The sequence below is a fragment of the Sus scrofa genome, chromosome 14, assembly GCF_054392235.1.
Source record: "Sus scrofa isolate SSC_HxYL_T2T_F1_AM1 chromosome 14, Sscrofa_HxYL_maternal_Yorkshire_Landrace_v2.0, whole genome shotgun sequence".
NCBI lineage: Eukaryota > Metazoa > Chordata > Mammalia > Artiodactyla > Suidae > Sus > Sus scrofa.
Window position 1 is genome coordinate 118,375,432 of NC_139396.1, and position 26,092 is coordinate 118,401,523.

At 34.9% G+C, this 26,092-nt stretch overlaps 1 protein-coding gene across 34 annotated transcripts in view; it reads left to right on the top strand.

Moving 5' to 3' along the window:
- Positions 1-26,092, top strand: part of PCDH15 (protocadherin related 15) — a 1,617,506-nt gene that overhangs the window by 1,419,349 nt on the left and 172,065 nt on the right. For all 34 annotated transcript variants that reach the window (XR_014827612.1, XR_014827610.1, XR_014827605.1 and 31 more), the window contains one exon: positions 19,512-19,817. Coding sequence is in view for 13 of the 34 variants with exons in the window: in XM_084996683.1 (XP_084852809.1) it covers positions 19,512-19,817 (306 nt within the window). In the remaining 21 variants the exon portion in view is untranslated. The remainder of the gene's footprint in view (positions 1-19,511; positions 19,818-26,092) is intronic.

Genomic DNA, 26,092 nt, shown 5'->3' on the forward strand with positions numbered 1-26,092 from the left:
TTTTTTTTTTTTTTTTTTCTTTTCAGGACTGCATCTGAGGTATATGGAGGTTCCCAGGCTAGCAGTTGAATCGGAACTGCATCTGCCAGGCTACATCACAGCCATAGCAACACAGAATCTAAGCCTCATCTGCAACCTACACCACAGCTCACAGCAATGCCGGATCCCCAACCCACTGAGTGAGGCCAGGGATCGAACCCGCGTCCTCATGGATACTAGTTGTATTCATTTCAGCTGCGCCACAATGGGAACTCCATCAAAAGTTTGTATTAAGTACTTCTAATTATATGATCTCATACCTCACTATACTTTTTCATAATACTTATTAAAATTTTAAATTGTTTATTTGTATAACTTTTTCTTTACCTTTATCTTCCCCATTAGAATGTATTTCCAAGAGGGCAGGGTAGAAACTCCACTAGATACCGTAATTATGCAATGTATCTCTACTTTATTACTGGATGTTATTATTTCAGTAATTTTTTAAAGGCAATTATTATATAATATCACTTTTCACTGTATTTCTAGGAATATTAGATCAAAGAGCATTTGTTCTTACCCTTCCTTACAGCCTCAATCCTAAAATGCTGTTCAGCACAAATTCAACAGTAAATATGTGTGAATAAATGAATGCATAAAAGCATATATGATTGAGTCAATTCAAATTTTAAAAAATTGTATTTTTATACACTGATATATTTTCTTCTAATATAAGAGTGGGAAAAATAACACCATTCAAAAAAATTCAACTAATATTTACTGAGATGGAAACTCACTTTTACACTAAGCATTAACGTGAACAAAACACATCCTCTGCTCTTTTAGAATTTCCATTAGATAGCAGAGATATAAACACAAATAGTTATATACAGTGCAATGTGAAAGTGCTGAGTGGCATGTGCAAACTGCTATGGGATCTGAGAAAAGTGGATGTAGTAGAAAAACAGAAGTTTTATAGTGTAAAATCTGGGTTGAAATTTTAGTTCTGATACTAGCTATACAAATTAGTCCATCTGTTTAAGTTCATGTAACAGTTTTCTCATCAGTAAAATGAAGATGATCACAATAAACTGTTTACAGTTTTGATGTGATTAAATGAGATGATGTACATAAAGCATTTTTCAAACTAGAAAGTACTAAACAAATATGAGTTACTATGTATATGTATAATTGGCATGTAGCACTTCCTTTGCATCTGCACTCAACACCCAACTTTATTCACAGAACTCATTTACTAACTGAATATAGCCAAGACTTGATATAATTGTTTTGTAGTTTTATTGTTTAAATAAGTAATTTTGGCACCTTTAAGAGCAATTAAATAGCCAGTATTGGGGAGTATATCTTATACTTGTGTATATCTAGTACCAAGCATAGCACCTGGCAAATATTTCATATTTCAACACATGTTGGTTAAATGAATGATTTAAATAACGGTTCGGGTTTTAAGAACAAAGAGCAGGGTAACAACTTTCAGTCCCCATCAATTAGGTTAAACATTGTCTTCTCTAAATTTGCAGTTTAATTGCCAACAATGATGTGTAGCAGATAAATGTTTACAGAGCACTTTAAAGCCTAAATTATTTTCCCACTTCATTGTCATGGGATCTCAGGTAGAAGTAAGTGAGTGGAAACTATATCACAGATAATGAATAAAAGAACAGAATACAAAAGGGGATATTTTTTAGACCAAAAATGTATTATTTTTTCTAATTGCATTATACCAAGTTAAAACTTTAGAGGCTGCAAGAATATCATGATCGGAATCCTGTTTCTCAGCCAACACAAAGACAACATTCACAAGTGCTTCTGACTGTAAATAACTTCCTCTGCCCCTCCTTGAAGCGTTAAATTCTCTTTCACATCTTAAAGGGAGGAAATGATACATTTTATTGGTGAGTTTTTGTACCTGATGCACATTGCTTGATATATTTTCCACTTTAGTTGTATGATTATGAACCTTTTTATCTTCCATTTATCCATTCCTTGAGTGAGTATCAAGTGTCTATTATGTGTTGAGCAATGGACTCACTGCACTATAACAAACAGAAGGGTCTCTGCAGTCGTGGATCTCACAGAGAAGTTGAAGTGTCAGCTGTTAAATACATGAACACACCATTAAATATAAAAGTAGAAATTGTTATGAGCACTGTGGAAGAAGATAGAGAGTACTGTGAGTGTATCCTCCTGTATACAGAGATGTCCAAGAATGTCCCCTAGAAGGGAAAACTATGTAAGCTGAGAACTGAAGGATAAATGGACTACTGTCAAGACTACTCCAAATTGAAGAAAATGCAAAGGTCATAATGGAAAAAAATTAGTTTGACTGAATAACTAAAAAATAATTCATTAAGGAATGAGTGCAGCAGTAGAGATAATGTTTGGTGACTTTTTTTTTAACCTATAGGAGATTGGGTTATGAAGGGATGGTAGCGAGATAGAAGACATAATAGGATGGATTATCTTTTACTTCTTAATTCTATTTTTTTTTTTGTAATGATAATTTCTTCAGTAGGCTTGAAGGCAGATGTAAATAAGTTCAGTAAAGAGGGATGTGGAAAATGCTGGAAAGAGAGACAACATAGTCCCAAGAACATAGATCCTGGACTGCAAGAGGGAATTAAATCCACTGATGGAACATCTCTGCAGTTTCAGTATCAGAGGAATGGAGAAGACAGGAATAGATGTTGGATGGCCTATAGATTTATTTTGAAGTAATTATCTCCATGTCTCAAAATAATCAGTGAAATTCATAGCTCTGGGTACACTGCATATTATATTTCCCTGGATTTCATGCAATGACTTCCATTGACTTCAATGAATTATTTTATTCCCTCTGATATCACTCCAGACTAACCTGCAGCAGGGCAAAGAATAATGTGAAGGGAACCACTGACAATTTTCTATAATCCAGGTTTTTATTTTTCTCATTGAATGCATGTAAATTCTGAGCTCCTATGTAATAATAATCTTCAAGGCATGATTTCTGTGAAATGGCTTTTAATATCCATAATTAAAATAAGTAAACTATTTCAGAGTGAATTCTAAAATGTTTCCAGGGCATCATAGTGTTTATCTCTGGGCTCCGATCTAACATGCAGTCAGAATAATTTATGATGCTGCACCAATTACAACAGCCTCCCTTTCTGAACAAAGATTACAAGCAGATGACCTATTAATGTCCTAAAATTCAAATATCAGGTTCTCTAATTTTCTTAGCTTTTCTGCAATATTCTCCTCTGTAAAATGTAGACAATAAAAACTATCTTTCTGAATGTTTGTGAAAACTAAAAGATAGAAAAAATTGTAAAACTCACCGTTATCTAAGATTTCTTCTCTTAAAGGTGGAATTAAATGTAAAAAGAAAATATGAACCATATCTCTGAATACAAGGGTAGAAATAGACCATTATTAGCTTGGGTCAGAACAATCAAACCATAGATTTTTATAATTTTGAGATCATTCTGTAGCTCTGTAGCTGATTAATTCATTTGAAAACAATGAATGATTGACATTGGAGCAATTCTAAGTATGCATATATATGTGTAGTATGTAATATGTGTGTGATTTATTATATTCTATTAAAGAAAGAATTTACAATCTGATGAAAAGTCAATACAGATATAGGCTTGTATTGGAGTCTGAAATGCACTGCTCAGTTCCTGTTCAAGGAAGGATGTTCTGGCTTCTGGGAGTGATGTACCTGTGATATTCTTCAGCTGCTAGTCAGTTAAGGGATTACCTCAGTTGCAGGCAGAAAAGGATCACACTTTTCTCAATGTAGTTCACATTCTGACTGTTGGCCAAGTGCAAAGTCCTAGTCATTTTGGCCCAACTGGGACAACTCTAATGCGCAACTCTTAATTCCAGAGCTGCTTTTACAGTTGGCCAAGACTACTGTTGGCCCCATTTTTCTCTTAATATAATCCTACCTTTTTCCTCTGCTTTCCCCACTCATGGATGATCCCCAAAGTATACTTGCAATTACTTTCTGTTTCATTGTCTGCTTTCCAGCTTGCAAAAAACGACCCTTCTATAGTGCAGTGGTTTCCCTCAAGTTGTACAAGAATCAAAGATGGGAGGCTCATTTTAAAAAATAAATAAATAAACTAGATTCAGTCTACAGAATAAATAAATAAATAAAGGCAATATTTCCTTGGCTTGTTTTCTTACTATTTAGTGTATGATATCTCAGAAGGATTAGTTCATTGGAATTCTGAAACCCAGGACTGGAAATATTCCCTATGGATATAATAATTCACAATGTGGATATATAGCAAATACAGTCTCTTTTTCACTATCTTATTCATTCTCTCTCAACATTTTTATGAGGAGCTCCTCTGAGCTTACCATCTTCTCTAATGGTTTTATGACTACTCGGTATCACACTCATTCAAGTCTGCACAGATAGATTTCTGTCAAAAGTGATCAGTCTATATGAAAGTAGCAAGAGTAATGCTTCCTCTGGGCAAACCAAATCAAAGTGGTTCACACTTGTCATGTTGCTTGGTAGCTTCAGTCTCCACTTAAAGTCTTTAGACTTTAAATTTGAAATAAGTCAATAACTTTCTTCTTTATTATCCAGAAAAATTCTTGGTAGATGGATTGTAGAGTTTCAATTTCAGAATAATATGCTTCATTTTAACTTCTGATTTTTATCTATGTTTTTATGCCAGATTTTGCTTCTTTTATTGGCTTAATTATATTGACTAGACTATTTCAAAATATCAACATAATTCAATAGAGTAAATACCATTATTCTGAGGGAAAATTTCTGCCTGACTAATTGATATGAAAGTCTTATTATTAAGAATGTGCAAATAGTAAAAGAATGAATGTCCAAAAGAAATTTTTCCTCCACTATTTTTTATCCCCAGTCAGGCTTACTTTCTCACATTTAACCAGAAAAACTTAAGAATGTTGATAAACTATCTAGGTCTTTTGTAAATATGTAACTTTAAAAAAATCTATGCATATTTTTAATAGTAAGGTGAGCAGAAGTACTATCTTACAGCAGAATTTAAAGAAATAAACAAGCACCTTGCAGTATGCCTGCTTCATGGTAATCATTCTAAAATTGTTACCAATTGTTTACAAAATCAGTGAGATGCAGGGGTGTGCTCAGAAAGTATATTGGAAGAGAAGTAGCTGGAAAAGAAGAGCAAGCAGAATTTAAATCCAAACTTTCTGATCCAAAAGGCAGTTCTACATTTTGTACGTCTTATCTCTTTTCCCTTGCACATGAATGCAGAACAAGGGAGTAAATAAGGAAAGATGTAATTCCTTCTAATTAATTCTATTTCCCTAATTTAAATGAGTATGTTAGACAAAACAGAAAAGATATAATCATCTATTACTCGAGTGCATTGTTGGCACAGGATTGAATATAAAACATGCATTCCCAAATCAACCAATTTGGTGACATCCAAGATTAGGGGAATGGAACATCATTAAAAATTGCTAAATTGTAAGTTTATCTTAAGAGATGATGAGTGATAAATGAACTAAGAGTTCAGAATCTGTGTCCTGCTCTACCTCACTGACTTTATCAGAGTAGATGACAATGATAAGATTGTGACAATGTGTATAAAATGGAGAAATGCCTTTTAATTTTATGGTTGTTACTCGGGAAACAGTGTATGCTTTTATAAAGCAAGAATCATTATTTATAGTATTTGGGCATTGGGAAATACTTTTTCTCTCATTAAATGGATATTGTATTGGCCAGAGGACTTTTTTTATTATTATTTCTTTTGTCTTAGATATGCATCTGACAATCTAACACTTGAATATTCTTCAGAAAATGCAATCATGGAGAATTTCACAGAGAATCCAACCTGGCTGTCACAGTTTTTCCAGTTTCCAGTTGAGATTTCCCACTGCCACTGATAACAAGCAAATTATTTGTGAGAGTTGTAACAGCAGAAGTTCTGCGATAGAAAGAAAGGAAATACTTAGGCCATAGATTATTCTTGTCTCTTTAGGGAAATATATGAGCATGTTTTTATTGAATACAAAAGAATATTGGATAAAAATAAACTTAGGGATAGCAGAGAGGGTCATAAAGACATCTGATAAGCAAAATATTGTGTATTTAATAAGCATGGAGAAAACTTTTAAAAAAATAAGGGAAAGAAAGAAAACGATACTTAGTATCAGAACTTGACAGATAAGTTAAGCACAAATGTAAAAGAGGTGCCTGAGTCAAGCAGATTATTACATAAAATGCAACCTATGGTGATATTATTTTTCTCTTACTTCATACTTAAGAACTGATAACTATTGATTGCAACTCCAGAGATGCTCCAAAAGAGTTACCCTGCATAATAGTTTGAGCACATATTTTAGAAAATGATGTCATTGTAATGAGTGTTGAAATAACAACCCTTACATTAAGATGTTTATTTATAGTATATTAGGGAATTATAGAAGGCTTTCTTTAGCTAGAACATTCATTCTTAACAGGGACTTATCACTCTCAAAATGGAAAAAAAAAATTGATTTTTGAGGGCAAAAAAACCTCTTTATATAAACATATACATAAACAGATATACAATAAATCTATAGTAATACAATTTCATAGAGGTGCAATTAGGGAAAAAATATTTTAAAAGCCCCTTTAGGTGGGTTATAATTAATGAAAACAACTTTTAGGAGTTCCCATTGTGGTGCCATGGAAACGAATCTGACTAGCATCCACAAGGATGTGGTTTGGATCCCTGGCCTTGCTCAGTCGGTTGGGATCTGGCATTGCCGCGAGCTGTGGTATAGGTTGCAGAGGAAGCTTGGATCCCCCTTGCTGTGGCTGTGGTTTAGGCCAGCAGCTACAGCTCAAATTCGATCCCTAGCCTGGGAACTTCCATATGCCACAAGTGTGGTCCTTAAAAGCAAAAAAAAAAAAAAAAAAAAAAAAGAAGAAGAAGAAGACACTAATGAACATGAAATGTTATTTTGTTATGTGAATATGAACCTGATAACTCTTCGTAAAACAATGAAGTCCTAACCTGTAAATGTTTACTATTACATGATGAATGAGTACATAAAAAATTTAATACAGAGCTACATGGGTTCTTCCTAATGCCTACTTTTTAAATTGCTTGGAGTTAATTTACATTCCATCATTAAGAGAATTGTAGACTATGTTGCAACTGCCTAAACTGTCTTGCTTAATTTGACACTTAGTTTATTTGCATTAAATATAACCCAAATCAACAAGGTAGTTTATTTCCATATACTTGCTGTCTATAGCTTTTACTTCCCTTCCTTATTTCCATCCCTGCACCAATTTCCCACTTCTATGTTATACCTTCTCTTGCCAAACAATTCACAGATTTTTTTCCCCTAATGATGCTTCCCATTATGTCATAAATACATGAGCTATGACTTTTAGGCCTAATATTTAATTACACAGTATAAAAATGATAGAAAGTGGTTTGTGCTAAGTGCGAGAGAGACCAGAAGGCTGGGTGGAAAGAAGAGATCTGGAGCTGAGTTTTTTTTTTTTTTTTTTTTTCCCTTTTTGCTTTTTAGGGCCACGGGTGTGGCATATGGAAATTCCTAGGCTGGGGATCAAATCAGAGCTGCAGCTGCCGGCCTATGCCACAGCTACAGCAACGAAGGATCTTCAGCCTACACTCACAGCAATGCTGGATACTTAAGCTACTGAGTGAGGCCAGGGATTGGACCCACATCCTCATGGTACTAGTTGGGTTCATTACCACTGAGTCACAATGGGAACTGCTCGAGGTGAGTTTTGAAGAGTTAAATAGGATTTAAAAACAGGAAGTTAGCAGGGCAGGTAAGAGCATAGTACACTTAAAGGGCAATAAGGTTGGTTGACTGTATCATTATTTCCAATTTTTTGCCGCCCCACATTGTAAGATGCTACTTGACCACCTTATGACATTAGCCATGATGGATGTAAGGTTTGTAGGTGCTATGTTCCCTTTCTAAGCAGAAGCCTTAAAAACTCTGGCTTATCTCATCCTTTTTTTTTTGTTCCCTTGGTTACATGAATGGCATGTTCCAATAAAGCCTGTTGCTTCAGATTCCTTGTTGGAGTAAAGACAATACAGGGTAGAGCTGCAGGGGATCTAGGATGGATATAGAGGAGAAATAAACATTGGTGACAGCAAATCGCCGTGAGCTCAGAGTTGTTTGAAAGCTGACCAATACAATAAACTCTTTTTACTAAAACATAGACTTCATGTCAGAGAGTTAGTTGTGAGAGGTAAGTGCATAAAGATAGATTAGAAAAAGGTCACATAGAGTCTTGAATGTTAGAATAAAGTAATTAATTTTGTAACTAAAAGTAATTGCTTTGGCTATTGGTCGATTCAAAAATTTTTTCATCTAAGGTGTCTACTACTTCATAAAATGCAGTTGTCAATGCAACATTTCTTCAGCAAATATTCATTGAAAATTAATGAAGACAAAACAATAGAAATTCAGCTATGAGCAATGCATTTTTTTCTTGTCCTCAATTGACGATAAGTATAGTATAGGAGGCAATTACATTATGTTATAGAGCTAAATAAAAGCAGAATGATAGGGAGTCTTAGTGGAAGTACACCTGTCTTGACCTGGGGAAACCAAGGAAGGCATTCTAGAGAAACATCCAGGCCCTCAAAGACAGTTTAATAGAGGTTTGCTCCATGGTAGAATAGAAAAAATTTAAGAACACTAAAAGAGACATAGCTTTGGAGAAAAATATGGGCAGCTGTCAAACCTTTTATGTGGAGAAATACTATTTATTGAGTTCTCTAGGTAGAATTTATCTTTTTGGATTTGGAAGGATAGCCTGCAGTAGTTATGACAAGTAAAGGAATGTTTAGTGTGGAATAACTCTTACAACCCTTCTAGCTCTCCCTGTAATGATTTTAAGAGCCTCACAATTTATGATCAGGTCAGGACCACTCACCTGTTGATACACATTTGTTTCTCAACCCATGATGAAGTTACTTTAAAATGCAACTAGAAGTTCACTTCTACTTTTAAATGGAATACAATTTTGATTTAAAAAAATTTTTTTTTCTCAGGCCAGACATAGCAAACATTTCTCAGTGTGACAGTATCCATAAAAACATCAGATAGACTTTTTCGCAGAAATTCTTCTATCATATGTCTAATAGTACCTGAATTTATGCCTCAAATGGCTTAAAGCTTCATTATTTTTTCTTGTAATAACTAAAGTCCTCTTTACTTTTTTGTTATATATCATCTGGTCATTCAAGTTTTCCCTGTATTTTTATCCATTACACTAAAAACACTGTAGACATATTTGATGAGCTCTTACATATGGAGTTCCCATAGTGGCACAGCAGAAACGAATCCAACTAGGAACCATGAGGTTACAAGTTCGATCCCTGGTCTTGTTCAGTGGCTTAAGGATCCGGCATTGCCATGAACTGTGGTGTAAGTTGCAGACTTGGCTCAGATCTGATGTTGCTGTGGCTGTGGCTGTAGTTCTGATTGGACCCCTAGCCTGGGAACCTCCATATGCCACCAGTGAGGCCCTAAAAAGCAAAAACAAAACAAAACAAAACACATACACCAAAATTCTCAGAATATCTTGACAAAAACAAAGCTAATAGACTTGCCAAACCAGGTCAAATGTGATCCTAAGGAAAATGAAATGTATAAATAAGCCAAATAAAAGTAGAATTATTTGTTCTTCAAAAAATATTTTTAGGAACTTTAGGATAGAATTGAGCTTTTTAAAAATAGTTTCTGGGTAGACTTTGGAAACTTTAATAACAATAAACATAGCTAATTTTGAATTGATGACAATATGATCTAAGCATGCTGCTAAATGTGTTCAGTTCTCATAGGTTGTGAGATAAATACTGTCATCATCATTTTATAGATGTCAAATAAAATGAATGATCATAGAGTCAGTATTGGAAAGAGCTGGGCTTTTAACCAGGAGGTTAAGCCTTTAAGGGTTCCTTAGTTTATATATGGGTTTTCTAGATTCCTAGGGATTAAATATTTGAGAGTTCCAATATTTGATAAAAACAATTTACTCTTATTGTAGTTTTAGTGATTTTTGCTCACGTACATGTGTTACCTTCTAGCTAGTAAGTCTATTTGCCATTGTTCAATAATGAATAGTTGCAGAGAGAGGAAGCATTCACCAGCATCGTGAGTTACTAAATTGCTTCTTCCCTTTTACACTGATAATCACAGCCCTTGAAATAGCTCAGCTTCTTTAAAGAAATAAAGGTAACAACTATGTTATGCCTTTTCAAAGTTGGTGGATAATTTTTAAAATATATTTCCATTAGTAATATCATTAAGGATGCACTGGCCAACTTCTGCTGACCTCCCTGCTCAACGACTTTTATGATTCTCCCTTCAAAGTGAGAAAGGAGGGCACAGCCTCAAAAATTGCTGTGAAGGACAAGCAAAAACTAGAGCTAAGCTCCCTCTCAGCTTCACACTGGGCTAATTAGGTGCTACACGGCAGTTCACACCTTTCTAATAGCTATATTCTCTCTTTGTCCTCAAAGTCTTTGCATAGACGTGATTTTGGGGGAGAATAAATGGAAATTATTTTATATCTATATAACTAATCTGCATGAGTATGAGTAGAAAACATATTTTAAAGTGCCATTAATCATTGAAAAAAATGCATAAGTAATCTACCTAAAAACTTCTCAGTGGAAGGAGTACAGATATCAGACTCTCCTTTAAGGTCTAGTCACAGTATATTCTACCCATTCGGGCATGCTTAGCTGTTTTGTTTTTTTTTTAATTTTTTTATTAAAGTATAGCTGATTTACAGTGTTCTGTCAATTTCTGATGTACAACAAAGTGAACCAGTCATAAATATATACGTTCTTTTTCTCATATTATCTTTCATCATGTTCTGTCACACGTGATTGGATATACTTTCCTAATCTCAGTACTTATCCATTTTAAATGTAGTAGTTTGCATCTACGAACTCCCAGTCCATCCCACTTCCTCTCCCTCCCCCTTGGCAACCACAAATCTGTTCTCTATGTCTGTGAGTCTGTTTCTGTTCTATAGATAGGTTCGTTTATGCCATATTTTAGATTCCACATATAAGTGATATCATATGGTATTTGTCTTTCTGCGACCTACACCACAGCTCACAGCAACATGGGATCCTTAACCCACTGAGCATGGCCAGAGATTGAACCCGCAACCTCATAGATCCTAGTCAGATTCAATTCCACGGCACCACGACGGGAACTCTAGGCTTCCATTTTTATTGATGGGAAAGCATGTATAGTAAAACATTTTCTAAGAAGATAATGAGAAGAGAAAAGGGTGAATATAATGTGTAAGAAGTCTATTTCCCTGCTTGCTTTTCCAATGATGTGCTATAAAATGGTGCTCAAGGAATAACCAATAAATGCCCTTATACATGATCTACCATCATTATTAAGTAATTATTTAGTTGTCTGTAATATACTCTGATTTCGGTGATCAAGGTTTCCCAAGTTTTCCTAGCAAATATTCAAAGTTTTGTCCAGACTATCAGTAACACACATTCACAAATAAGTAGCTGCAAATCAGGCCCCATAGTAAGGTGTATATTACAAAATGTGTTAACCATGGATAAATGATTATAAAGTTGCAGCTATTACTGTTTATTGCTTTGATGTAGTACAAGGGGAGAAGAGATGTGTGATTTTTCTTATTAACAATTTTAATTAACTTTTAATTGATTTCTAGGAAGATAAATGGTTTCATTATAGCATCACACACTGAGCTCCTTGGTTAGATATTAAACATCAATGCAAACTTCTCGACAGTATTGCTGATAATAAGAGATTTTATGTTTGGTTATCTTTTCTAACATCTACATACTCATCTATAATAGTAAATAAATTAAACTACCTTGCTTAGCCAGCCTACATCACTTAACTTACATGACCTTATTTATGTTCCTCAATTAACTAGGAGACAGAAAAGTAAGCAAATAACCCTGCATTTTACAAATATTCTACTTTCTTTGTCTCTATTAGAGATATGTCTGAATTACCTTAATTTTTTGAGTATTTTCCTATAGAATGTTACTCTTTTATTCCATGAGCATCAAATGCACTTCCTTCCACAGAAGCTAGGCATTCAAATGAACTAAGGCATAGTAAATGGGGTCAAAATATGTGCCTGTGTGTGCTTGACCTTGAATATATTATTTACATTTTATGCATAAGCTGACCTAAACAAAATTATGAAACCCTATTGATAAAAATACCCCATCTAATATGTATTTTTAGTGCACCTTTTGAATATGGGTTTGGATATTTTCTTTCAACAAACTATTCCGCTCTAAGATAAAGACTGCTATATATTTGAAAAATTCAATAAATGAAGAATTATGAGACATGCTGCTATTTTAAAAGGACTTACAGTTCTGAAGAAAAGGTGCAAATAATGCAAAAAAGTATTTACAAGAGTAAAATTCTGATTTATGAAATTGTCTATTTCTAGATGCTAGATATTTTCCTAGAAAAGGTTGAATTGGGATTGATATTTAAGAATGGATGAAGGATTGGCATTTCAGAGGTGAATAAGGAATCATCATGGTAAGCCTTGAAGAATGTCAAAAAGTATATTCTGAGTCCTAAGGAAATTTAGAAAATTGATTAGACTTGAGTAGATAGTTTATACAGGAGAGTGAATAGTAAGAAAATACTGAAAATGTCGAATGGAATTAATTCATGCATAGGAATTTGGACTTCTTTCTGTAGTTGAATCAAGATGTTGAAAGAATTTCTGTTACTTAAGATTTTAAAATCTGGTGTATATGTTATTCCCCTTGAGAACTTTGCCTTGCTCATTAAAATATTAATGACACTTGAAAAGTTCTTAAGTAATGAAAAACTTTTAATTTCTTTTAATATTCAAATTTATCATATTTATTTATTTGGACATGGACTTCCGCTTCTCTATCTCCCTTCTCTTTTTCTTTTAGAAAGCATACAGACATCCTAAGAAACATTAGCTAACATTCCATGAAATATAGCACCTAGAGTTAGTTTAGCAAAACCACGACTAAAATTCAATGTTTATTTCTTCCACCGTGGCCCTTTCTATCTATTTAAGCCATTAAAAACAAAACAAAACAAAATAAAAAACAGGAGTTCCCACTGTGGCTCAGCAGGTTGAGAACCTGACATAGTGTCTGTGAAGATGCGGGTTTGATCCCTGGCCTTGCTCAGTGGTTTAAGGTTCTGGCATTGCCGCAAGCAGTGGCAAAGGTCACAGATGTGGCTTACATCTGGTGTTACCGTGGCTGAGATGTAAGCTCAGCTGCTGCTCCAATTCAGCCCTTAGCCCAGGAATGTCCATAGGCCACAGGTGCAGCCATGAAAAGAAAAACAAACAAGCAAACAAACAAACAAACCCAAAAATCAATCTCTCATTTGACCTCTTGAAAGTATGCATCCTTCTGGTTATGTTTTCTCTGTCATTTATTATTTTACTGTGGACTCTTTTAAGGATCCCAACATGGTTAAGAGTAGGCACCATTGGTTCTATGAACTTAAAATAGTTATTTTCAAGTGATGGGGCATGGATAACAAGAATAAGTATAAAATGGAAATACCATGTGAAAATATCATGGACGGATTTTTAAAAAGAGGCCTTATATCAAGGATTCTTCAGTGTATTACAATAGTATTTACCAAACTATATGTCTCTCAAGATATTACTATTTTGCTAAACAAGCAACAATGAAAAAGAGTCTGTGACTATATTTGTTTGGAAACTGTGATATAAATACCCCTGGGGTTTCAAAATATCAACAACTAACATTATATATCTTTGCCCAGGTTCAAACCAATTCAGAGATAGACATGATACTCTAGCAAATAGGTAAACTGATAACGGAATAAAAGAGGTTTAGTGTGTGAGCCAGATGGGTTGGATAATGCTACCTGCAATTAAACTTACCCACACAGCCTCAGGCAGAAACTGAATTGAATTTATAGGGCTTATTCAGAGGGAAAGAGTTCATATAGCTAAATAAGCAAATCATATGGCATCCTTATAAACATCTGATTTTAAAGAAGGCTGTGTGTTTACCTAGTTCTTTCTACTAAATTTACTGCTCAGGCATGAGTGATGGAGCAGAGAAAAGGGCAGTTTTATTGCTAAAATGTCCTTCATTTTGGCAAGTTGAAGCCTGGTAGGGAGAGAGTTCCCATTCAACAATCCTAAATAAAAGAGCATCTTTTCATGCTGCGCTTCTCTGAGCTAATGTGCATTGGGAAGTTCAGACAAAAAACATGATGAATGCAGCACTTTGAGAAATACAACATGATGCAAGCACTGTAGGTGGTTCATTCTGAAATTAAGATTGCTTTTATATCTCAGTCTCTTGTCAGAGCATTTCCTTTAACAATCCTCCAGCCCCAGAGTTTGCAAAGGCATTGTTATAATTAAATGTGAGTCTTTTCCAAGTCATTTGTAACTTAGGTAGGTACTATATTTGCATTGTTCTAGTACTAGTTATTAGCTTGAATTACCTATAACAATGCCAATTCACTTACATTTTTATGTATTTTATTCAGTGGAAAGAAAAATGGCCTTGCAACTAGATTGCAGAGAATTATGCAATAGCTATTGTCTCTTATTTATGTTATAATTGGTTACCTGTGCCACATTTGCAAATTTCATCTCTGACATGTATAATGGTAGAAAAAGATTCAAAACTGCTTTTCCACGTCACATGTAGTTGAGACGTGAGAACTAGAGAGAACATGTAACACAGCAAAGTTAATGATATCAAAAAAAATATATATATATATATGCATAGCAGAGACATTGAAACTAGTCAGCACTTCTCTAATATTGCAATCCCTCTTTAATCAAGGTCATTTGCCATCTTAACATACTTAGTCCCTCTATGTCATTCTACGAAATATTTAAAACATAGTTATTTACTTATTATCATACTCTTCTTTAGGTCACAAAAAAATACTTCCTTGTGCTTTTTAAAAATGATATTTTTCAGTACAGATCTGGACTCAGAAGTTCCACCAAGATGGTCAGAGTCTCAATTGAAATTCTAATTCTAGTGTTTGTTTTGAGATTCTTAAAAGCGTAGAGACTGATGATTCAAGAGATAAAGACAAATAAAACCAAACAATAGATACATAATGAATAAAATATAATTTAAGAATTCTATAGCTAATACATAGCAATACTAGTATCCTCACTTACAGATTTGTTTTTTGTTTGTTTGTTTATTTGTTGCTTTTTAGGGCCTCACTTGTGGCACATGGAGGTTCCCAGGCTAGTGGTCAAATCAGAGCTTCAACTGTCGCCCTATGTCACAGCCGCAGCAATGCAAGATCTGATGCACGTTTGCGACCTACACCATAGTTCGCAGCAACACCAGACCCTCAACCCACTGAGTGAGGTCAGGGATTGAACCCGCAACCTCATGGTTACTAGTCAGATTCGGTTCCACTGTACCACAATGGGAACTCTTTCACTTACAGATGTTAATAGATGCAATTTATTCATGTATTTATGTATTTAATAAATGGCTTGTATATACCAGACACTATACAAGGTACTAAGTATTCACTGAAAACAAACAAACAGAACCTCCTTATGGCTTACATTGTAAAAAGGGAGACAAGTGCTGATTACAAATAATCACACTAATATATAATTAAAAACTGTTAAAAGTGATATAAGATACAGGTATATGGAGCTGTTGACATATAATAGGAGGGTGTAATTTGCATTTCAGGAGTCAGAGAGGACTGCTTTGCTTTGAGGAAGTACTGTTTAAATTAACACTTGAGGAGTTCCCATCGTGGCTCAGTGGTTAACGAATCCGACTAGGAACCATGAGGTTGCGGGTTCGATCCCTGGCCTTGCTCAGTGGGTTAAGGATCCGGCGTTGCCGTGAGCTGTGGCATAGGTCACAGACGCGGCTCAGATCCCACGTTGCTGTGACTGTGGCGTAGGCTGGTGGCTACAGCTCCGATTGGACCCCTAGCCTGGGAACCTCCATATGCTGCGGGAGCAGCCCTGGAAAAGGCAAAAAGACCAAAAAAAATAAATAAATAAATAAAATAAAAAATAAATTAATTAATTAATTAACACTTGAAAGATGAGTGGATATTAGTAGCCTGGCGAGTAAGAGTAGAAGCCCTCTAGGAAGTTCCTGTTGTGACTCACTGTAACAAACTGGCTAGGATCCATGAGGATGTGTGTTCTATCCCTGGCCCCAGTCAATAGATTAAGGATCCAGCGAGCTGTGGTGTAGGTCACAGATGTGGCTTGGATCCTGCATTGCTATGGCTATGGCATAGGCTGGCAGTTGCAGCTCCCATTCAACCCCTAGCCTGGGAACTTCCTTATGCCATGGTGTAGCCCTAAAAAGCAAAACAACAACAACAAAAAAACACCTCTCTACACAGAGGCTTTAGGGAATTTGGAGGTTGGAGAGCTTTGCATTATTCTGGAACATGGTACAATTAGCATTTAATATGGGACCTCTTGGCTATGTTAAACATCTGAATATTCTTGGAGGCAATGGAAATCATTGAAGCATATTGAATGGAGTGATGTCATTTATCTTTTACAGAAAACTCCCCAAACAGAAATAACTGAAAAGAAAATAATGAAGAAGTAATCTAGTAATCCAAGCCACAATTGATAGTGGCTTGAACCAAAATGATTAGGATTGAGATATTGCATATAGGTGGAAACAATGTATTATAAATAGAATATGGATTTTTCTGTAAATACTGTGATGCCTTGCAACTTGTTGCCTAATACCCCAATGTATCTCACAGCTAGGAATATTAAACAGACATAGTGAGTATTAAATGAACCTTTATGAAATTATTGAATAAATAATTAATAATGTAAAGGATATAAGGAGATCTCAGGAACACCTTTATTTCTTATGTAGTATATTGGGTTGATGGAAAAACTATTTACCAAAATAGAGGAATTGGAGATGAAAAAGACTTGACATAGATATAATCGAGAGTTCAATTAGGGATATGTTTAGCTTCTGATTCTATGGTAGACAGAATTAAGACCCCCAAATATGTCCCACAGGTGAATATGATACCTTATATAGTGCAGGAAACTTTGTAGATGGATAAGGTTAAGGACCTTGAGATGGAAATATTATCCTGGACCTTCCAGGTGGGTCCATTGTCCCCATATAAGCCCTTAATAGTGGAAGAGGATGGTAGAAGAGTAGATCAAAAAGATGAGATAAAAGAAGGAGTATATATTCAAAAGTATGAGAAAGACTCAACCCACCATTCCTAGCTTTGAGAATAAAAGAAGTGTGCCATGAGCCAAGGTATGTGGGTGGCCTTTAGAAGTTTGGTATAATCCTTCCATGACAAGTAAAAAGGAAGTGGATATCTCAATCATACAACCTGAAAGAACTGTATCCTGTCCATAATTCAAATGAAAAAGGAATTAAATTATTTCCTACAGCCTCCAGAAAGGAACATAGCCCTACCTTTACCTTGATTTTAGCCAGATGAGACCCATGTTAAACTTCTGATTTATAAAGCTATAAAATAATAAATTTGTGATGTGAGTAAATTTATGGTAATTTATTATAGCAGCAATAGAAAACTCATATAGATATGCATTAGGCATCCTAAGAGGGTTATCAGTTAAGTAACTAGACAGAAATAGAAAAATACACACGTAACATCCCTTCCTCCTACAAACATATACATACACAACTATATTAATTAAATTGAATCATTCTGTTAAAATAAGTCTTCTAATATGGGGATAAATAAAAACATACCTTGAGCAAGAGTCCTTTCAATTACTGACTATATAAATGATTGAGTTTGTGATCTTGTGTCTGTGAATCCCCACAGACAGAAAAAGTCATTGAAACTTTAAGTGTTTGTGTAATAAAACAAGACCCACTTAATGGATTATATTTTTCTATTTAAGCAGTGATTTAAGACAAAACATAATATTTTTTGGTTTGGTTGGTTGTTTATAGAGAAGGTGGCAATATTGTTGTTTGTTTGATTTTTTCCCAGTAAGATGACTAGCTTGACCAATGTCAATAATTTGTAAGACAAATTCTAGATGAAATGTAAAAGCAGAAGAAAATATGTCTATGGAAACTTCATCTTTTTAATAGTATTTTTGTCCTCTTCAGAACTCCTACATTTCTTCTATCTTTGCTCAGGTTTAAACCTCCAGAAGTAAAACCCTCCCAGAACATTTGTGTTTTGATGCATCAAAGGGACACCTCCTGCTGGAATGTCTGGCATTATGACATTCAGAAGGAGCACAGTTAGACACACAACTTTCACATCATGGGCTTTATCATTTCAAACAATGCACAAGCATTCAGCAAACCAACCCCACATGCTTCCCAGGGCTTGTAAAGGTGGCTATACATCTGCATATGTGAATCAGAGTATATCATATAGCATTCCAGGCATTTTTTAAGGATATTAAGGGATTATTGTGTCCCTGGCTCATAATGCAGCCAAGTGTCTTGTTTTCCTTCCTTAGTGACAGTTTGGAGCATAATTATATAATATTTTATGGCTTCTAAGATTTATTCCAATTTCTTTAAGGAACAATAGCATAGAACTCTAACACAAATGCATAGCATTTGAAAATGAGCTGTCAAAATTTATATCCCAATTAATTGAGTTTTAGATAATATTAATTCTCATAACACTCCATCAGAATATTCACTCAAATTTACTCATTTGATGCAAAGTGATTTAATATGACTTAAAATTTTCAGTTACAATGGGTTTATTATAGCATCAACAATTCTCAGTTATTTGAAAATTGTATTATAATATTAAAGAAGAACCTTTTTTCTACAGATGCAATACTTGTATTTGGGTTTTGGGGTATTTACTTTTAAATCTCAATTCCATGCATTAATTTATTAATTCCACATATATTTATAAAGTAGTTTTATATGTGAGGAATTGCCTTAAGGACTGGGGCACTGAGATATTTATTTCTTGTGTAACCATAAGCAAGATAATTAAAATCCATTAAGCCACAGTTTTCTCATTTGTAATGAGAAAATGAGACCAATGATATTTTAAATTTTATTCATAAAAACATCATGAGAATTAAATGCAGCTTTATTTATATATGTGTGTATGTATGTGCATAAATATGTATGTGAATATATAAAGTGCTTGAATTTAAAAAAGCTATGGTATCTTAAGTTCCCACTTAGTAGGTTATGTTTAATTAAAAACTAAATGTGTTTTTTTAATTTTAAAATTCAAAATCTATGAAAGAAATTATAATACAGAAAAAAATTCAACATTTTTAACATGTTTTATGTCATAATATTTTTATTGCTATTGACATCAATTTATGTTATGCTCATTTTGAATGAAGAATATCAATTAAACTATAGTGTATTTCTTTTCATGCTCTAGACTTTTGTACTACATTGTCATTTATCTTTTTAATTTTCTCCCTCAGGAAAAAAATTTGGTACTATGTGATTTCCTTTGTTATTAATTTTACTTAGGCAACCGACCCTGATGCTGGGATAAATGGTCAAGTCCACTACAGTTTGGGTAACTTCAATAATCTTTTTCGAATCACATCCAATGGAAGCATTTACACAGCTGTGAAGCTTAACAGAGAAGTCAGGGACTACTATGAACTTGTTGTTGTGGCAACTGATGGAGCAGTGCACCCTCGTCATTCAACTCTAACACTGGCCATCAAGGTTCTGGATATTGATGATAATAGCCCTGTGTTCACCAACTCAACATATACTGTTGTCGTTGAAGAGAATCTGCCAGCCGGGACCACTTTCCTTCAAATAGAGGTGTGTGGAAGAAGCAATTTTTTCATGAATTCTGTAAGATTTGTCATTGGTGTAGGGTTGACAGTAAATAAATAAATAAATAAATAAATAAATAAACAAGGCATTCATATAATGGCTCAGAGGGTTAAGAACTTGACATAGTGTCTGTGAGGATGCAGGTTCAGTCTCTGGCGTCACTCAGTGGATTAAGGATCTGGCATTGCCATGAGCTGTGGTAGAGGTCGCAGATGCAGCTTGGATCCCACATTGCTGTGGCTGTGGCATTGGTCTGCAGCTGTAGCTCTGATTCAACCCCTAGCCTGGGAACCTCTATATGGCACAGGTGTGGCCATAAAAAGAAAAAAGAAAAAAAAAACAGTTAAATTTCAATATCAGATAAATAATGGGTAAATTTTTATTATGTCTCTCTTAAATATTACAGATTGTATTTTATCTGATGACCCTATGTTAGAGATATACCAGAAATTAAGGGGGAAAAATGCCTTTATAAGAAATTAAATAACACTTCTTAATAGATTTCTTTTTTATTTCTCTTTTTTAAAAATTTAATTTTTATTATAGTAGATTTACAATGTTCTGTCAATTTCTGCTGTACAGCAGTGACCCAGTCATATATATATATACACATACATTCTTTTTCTTATAGTATCTTCTGTCATGTTCTATGTTCTATCACAAGTGATAAGATATAGTCCCCTGTGCTATACAGCAGGATCTCAGTTACTTATCTGTTCTAAATGCAATAGTTATCATCTACTAACCCCAAACTCTCAGTCCATCCTGCTCCCTCTGCCTCTCCCTTGGCAACCACAAATATGCTCTCCATGTTTGTGAGTCTGTTTCTGTTCTATAGATAGATTCATTTGTGCCATATTTTAGATTCCACATGTAAGTGATATCATATAGTATTTGTCTTTCTCTTTCTGACTTACTTCATGTAATATGAGCATCTCTGGTTGTATCCATGTTGCTGCAAATGGCATTATTCTTGTTCCTTTTTATGGCTTAGTATTTTGCCATTGTGTATATATACCACGTCTTCTTAATCCATTCATCTGTGGATGGTCATTTAGGTTGTTTCCATGTCTTGGCTATTGTGAATAGTGCTCAGTGAATATAGGGATACATGTATCTTTTTGAATGAAAGTTTTGTCTGAATATATGCCCAGGAGTGGGATTGCTGGATCATATGGTAGGTCTATATTTAGTTTTCCGAGGAAGCTCCACATTGTTTTCCATAGTAGTTGTACCAATTTCATTCCTACCAACAGGTTAGGAGGGCTCCCTTTTCTCCACACCCTCTCCAGCATTTATTATTTGTAGACTTATTAATGATAGTGATTCTGACCAGTGTGAAGTAGTACCTCATTGTAGTTTTGATTGAATTTCTCTAATAATTAGTGATGTTGAGCATTTTTCATTGCCTGTTGACATTGGCTATCCATCTGTCTTTGGAGAAATGTCTATTCAGGTCTTCTGAGCATTTTTCAATTGAGTTGTTTGTTTATTTTGCTGTTGAGTTGTATGTGTTGTGTATATTTTGAGATTAAGCCCCTGTAGGTTGCATTATTTGCAACTATTTTCTCCCATTCCATAGATTGTCTTTCTTTTCTTTTTTTTTTTAAATGGTTTCCTCTGCTATGCAAAAGCTTGTGAGTTTGATTAGGTCTCTTTGGTTTATTTTTGTTTTTATTTCTGTTGCCTTAGGGAAGTGACCTAAGAAAACATTTGTACAGTTGATATCAGAGAATATTTTGCCTATATTCTCTTCTAGGAGTTTTACGGTGTCTTGTGTTTAAATCTTTAAGCCATTTTGAAGTAAAATTGTCAGTATATGTAGATGACATATATCTACATAAAAACTACATGAACTGATCAAGAAATTCAGCAAAATGCGAGGATACAAGATTAACATTCAGAAGTCATTTGCATTTCCATATACTAACAATGAAATATTTGAAAAGGAATACAATGTTGCTTTTTAAAATTACACTCCCAAAATTTAAATACCTAGGAATAAACTTGACTAAGGAGGTGAAATATTTATATGCTGAGAACTACAAAACATTAATCAAGGAAATTAAAGAGGATTCAAGTGGAAAGAGATCCCATGCTCCTGGACTGGAAGAATTAATGTTAAAATGGTCATGCTGCAAAGCGAACTATGCCAAAATGGCCTAGAAATCTCCAGCTACAGATTTAATGCAATTCCTATCAATTTACCCAAGACATTTTTCACAGAACTAGAACAAATAACTCAAAAATTAATATGGAACCATAAAATACCCAGAATTGCCAAAGCAATCCTGAGGACAAAAAATCAAGCAGGAGGCATAACTCTCCCAGATTTCAGTCAATATTAAAAAGCTACAATAATCAAGACAGTGTGGTACTGGTACAAAACAGCCATACAGACCAATGGAATAAAATAGCCCAGAAATAAACCCAGACACCTATGGTCAGTTAATCTTTGAGAAAAGAGGCAAGAATATAAAATGGGAAAAAGACAGTCCCTTCAACAAGTGTGCTGGGAAAACTGGACAGCTGCATGTAAATCTATGAAACTGGAACACACCCTCACACCATGAACAAAAATAGATTTCTTTTTTTAGTTTACAAAAATAATGCTAAATATTTTTGTAACAATTAATAATATAATAACCTATTTTTTAAAAAAACTTAATAATCTCCCACTTGTATCTCCAAAGTTATTCAGTATTTAATTTTTATGTGTATATTACATTTATCTTTGTGCTCACACAAATATCAAATAACTATTTACATATATATATACATGTATGTGGGTGTGTACATATATATACATGTACACACATTATACATATGTATAGAATTATCCCATATGTCACAGAAATAGGATATTTTTCTACCTGTTATTTTATAATTCTTTTCACTTTTCATACACAACTAGCATCCTTCCCAAAGTCTGTCTCTTTTTATTAGTGTCTTCATAGCTAAGCCTCTTTTTTCCATTCTCAAACAAAATATTATCACAAACTCTGGACATTATGATTTAATAGGTTAGATTGGTTTAGAAATCTCCATTTTTAAGCATACCCCCTCTCCCGTGTTAACTCGGACACAGATGGTCAATGAAGTATGCTTTGGGAACAACAACAACAAAAAAACTATAATCCTTTCTCAACCTGTAATCCACAACTTGAATCTTTTTTTTACCATTAAATATGTTATATAGCATAATAAAAAGAATAATTTAACTGGTAAGAATAACAAAAATAATACACCCTCTGAAAATAAGTAAAATATAAAATACATAAATTGGTTAAAAAGCAGTGTTAACTATATAAATATGTCCTCACAATTTGTTACATCTTATTAATTCTTCAATTTAGGCATTACACCATTCTAGGTGATGTGATAAACAAGACATTATAGACCTTACATTGTACCATGGAGAGAAATGGTTATTAATAATACAATTGTAGAACTGTATTATTTAATTGTACAGTTGTGTTATTTAATTATAATTATCATAAATTCTTTGATGGAGAGGAAATCAGAATCAGATGTAAGAAGACTTCAGCATTCCAAGAATGATGTCAAATGACCCCCTTCATGGTGGATTATGCACTTATTTACTATGAGATATATTTCTTCTCCAGAGATTCCTTGTTTGTGTCATCAATTGCAGATTTGTGGTTTGCAGTTATTCTTAAGTTTTGATGTAAGAGTCTATATGTATATGAGATTGTTTTAAGTTGTTCTCTTAATTGCAAGTTCATCTCCAGTGTCCTGCATTTGTACCCACTTCTTCTAATGATTTCTGATTTTGGTGGTATAATTGTGCATGGATGATTTCGTATCTTTACTGTATATATACCTTTACTGGTGAGCCTTGTCATTTGTGGAATTTTTGTTTCCTGTTGCTGTCTTTTCTAGAGAAGTTCCTTTAGTATTTGTTGTAAGGCTGGTTTAGTGTTGCTGAATTCTCTCAACTTTTGCTTATCTGTGAAGGTTTTGCATTCTCCTTCAAATCTGAATGAGAGCCTTGCTGGGTAAAGTCATCTTGGTTGGAGGTTTTTTCTTTTCATCATGTTAAGTATATCATGCCACTCCCTTCTGGCCTGCAGAGTTTCTGCTGCAAAACCTGCTGATAATCTTGTTGGGGTTCCCTTGTATGTTGCTTGTTTCTTTTCCCTAGCTGCTTTCAAGATTTTCTCTTTGTCTTTAATTTTGGTCACTTTGATTAGTATGTGTCTTGGTATATTCCTCCTTGGGTTTATTTTATATGGTACTCGTTGTGCTTCCTGGATTTGAGTGAATGGTTCCTTTCCCATGTTAGGGAAGTTTTCGGCTATTGTCTCTTTGAATATTTTTTCTGTCTCCTCTCTCTCTTCTCCTTCTGGCACCCCTATAATACGGACGTTGGTGCATTTAACGTTGTCCCAGAGTTCTCTGAGACTCTCTTCATTTCTTTTCAGTCTTTTATCTCTTTTCTGTTCTGCATCCATAATTTCCACTAATCTGTCCTCTACCTTGCTTATTCGTTCTTCTGCCTCCTGTATTCTGCTGTTAGCTGCTTCTAATGAATTTTTTATTTCAGTTAGTGTATTTTGCATCTCTTCTTGTTTAAGTTTTATATCTTGTATCTCTTTGCTCAGTGTTTCCTGTAAGTTATCCATCTTTGCCTCCAGTTTATTTCCAATGTCTTGCATCATCTTCAGCATCTACAGTCTAAAGTCTTTTTCCTGGAGGCTAAGAATCTCCTCATCCCTTAGCTGATTTTCTGGGGTTTTTCCTTTCTCCCTCATCTGAGTTATAGTTCTCCGTGTTTTCATTTTTATAGGGTTTTGGTGTGGTGACCTTCTTACAGATAATAGAGTTGTAGCCTCTCTTACTTCTGGTGTCTGCGCCCCTTGTGGCTGAAGTCCTATGGTATGGGGGCTTGCTGTAGGCTTCCTGATGGGAGGGGCTGATGCCTGCCTACTGGTAGGTGAAGCTGATTCTAATCCCTCTGGTGAGTGGGGCTTAGTCCATGGATGGGATTAGAGGCAGCTGTGTACCTGAGGGGTCTTTAGGTAGCGTGTTTACTGAGGGGTGGGACTGTGATCTCACCTGGATTGTTGTTTGCCCTGGGGCTTCTCAGCACTGACTGATAGGTGGGGCCAGATTTTCCCAAAATGGCCACCTCCAGAGAAAGGCAGCTGCTGAGAGCTTTGCCTTCAATGTCCTCCCCTCACAACAAGCCACATTCATCCCTGTTTTCCCAGGATGTTCTCCAAGAACTGTGGTCAGGTTTGACCCAGATTCCTATGGAGACCTCGCTCTGCCCTGGGACCCAGTGCACGTGAAAGTCCGTGTGCATCTTTTAAGAATGGGGTCTCCATTTCCCCCAGTCTTATGTGGAGCTCCTGCACACAAGCCCCACTGGTCTTCAATGCCAGATACTCCAGGGGCTCATTCTCCCAGTGCCGGATCCCTGCATGTGAGGGTTTGATGTGGGGCTCAGAACTCTCACTCCTGTAGGTGAGTTTCTGTGAACCAGTTAGTTTTCAGTCTGTGGAGCTTCCCACCTGGGAGGTATGGGGTTGTTTATATCACGAAATCGCCCCTCCTACCTCTTGATGTATCCTCCTCTTTGTCTTCTGGAGTAGGGTATCTTTTTTAAGGTTTCCAGTCCATTTGGGTGGAGATTGCTCAGCCTTTAGTTGTGAATTTTGTTGTTTTTAGGAGAGAAGTTGAGCTCCAGTCCTTCTATTCCACCATCTTAATCCAGAATTCCACAACTTGAATTTTCTTAGCATGCACTTCAAGAATTTGTTTCTTCCGTAATTCAACTCAATATATATTTACTTCATCAATAAACACTAATAATGCTGACCAGGGAGAGGACCACTATTTCTCCATTTATTCTTTGCTTCATCTATTCGTTCATTCATTCATTCACTTTTTCAACAAGAATAGTTTAAATGTTTACTGTATGCCACATCCTTTGCTAGACTCTGGATTCAAACATGAATAAGACAGACTTCCTGATCTCATCTAGTTTTCAGTCTGGCATAGCAAATGTACAAGTAAACTGGTCATTCAAATAGAAGCCCTCAATGCAAGTGGCCTGAAATATCACAGGTGGAGCTCTTAACATAATCTTAAGAACAAAGAGAATATTTCTTGGAGGAAAAAGTTGTGAACTAAGGGGCAAATAAGTGTTATTTAAGCAAAAGTCAAGAAAAAATATCCCAGGCAGTGGTAAGAATCTGCTCAAATTCCTTGAGGAGAGGGGAGAGTGAGGGGCT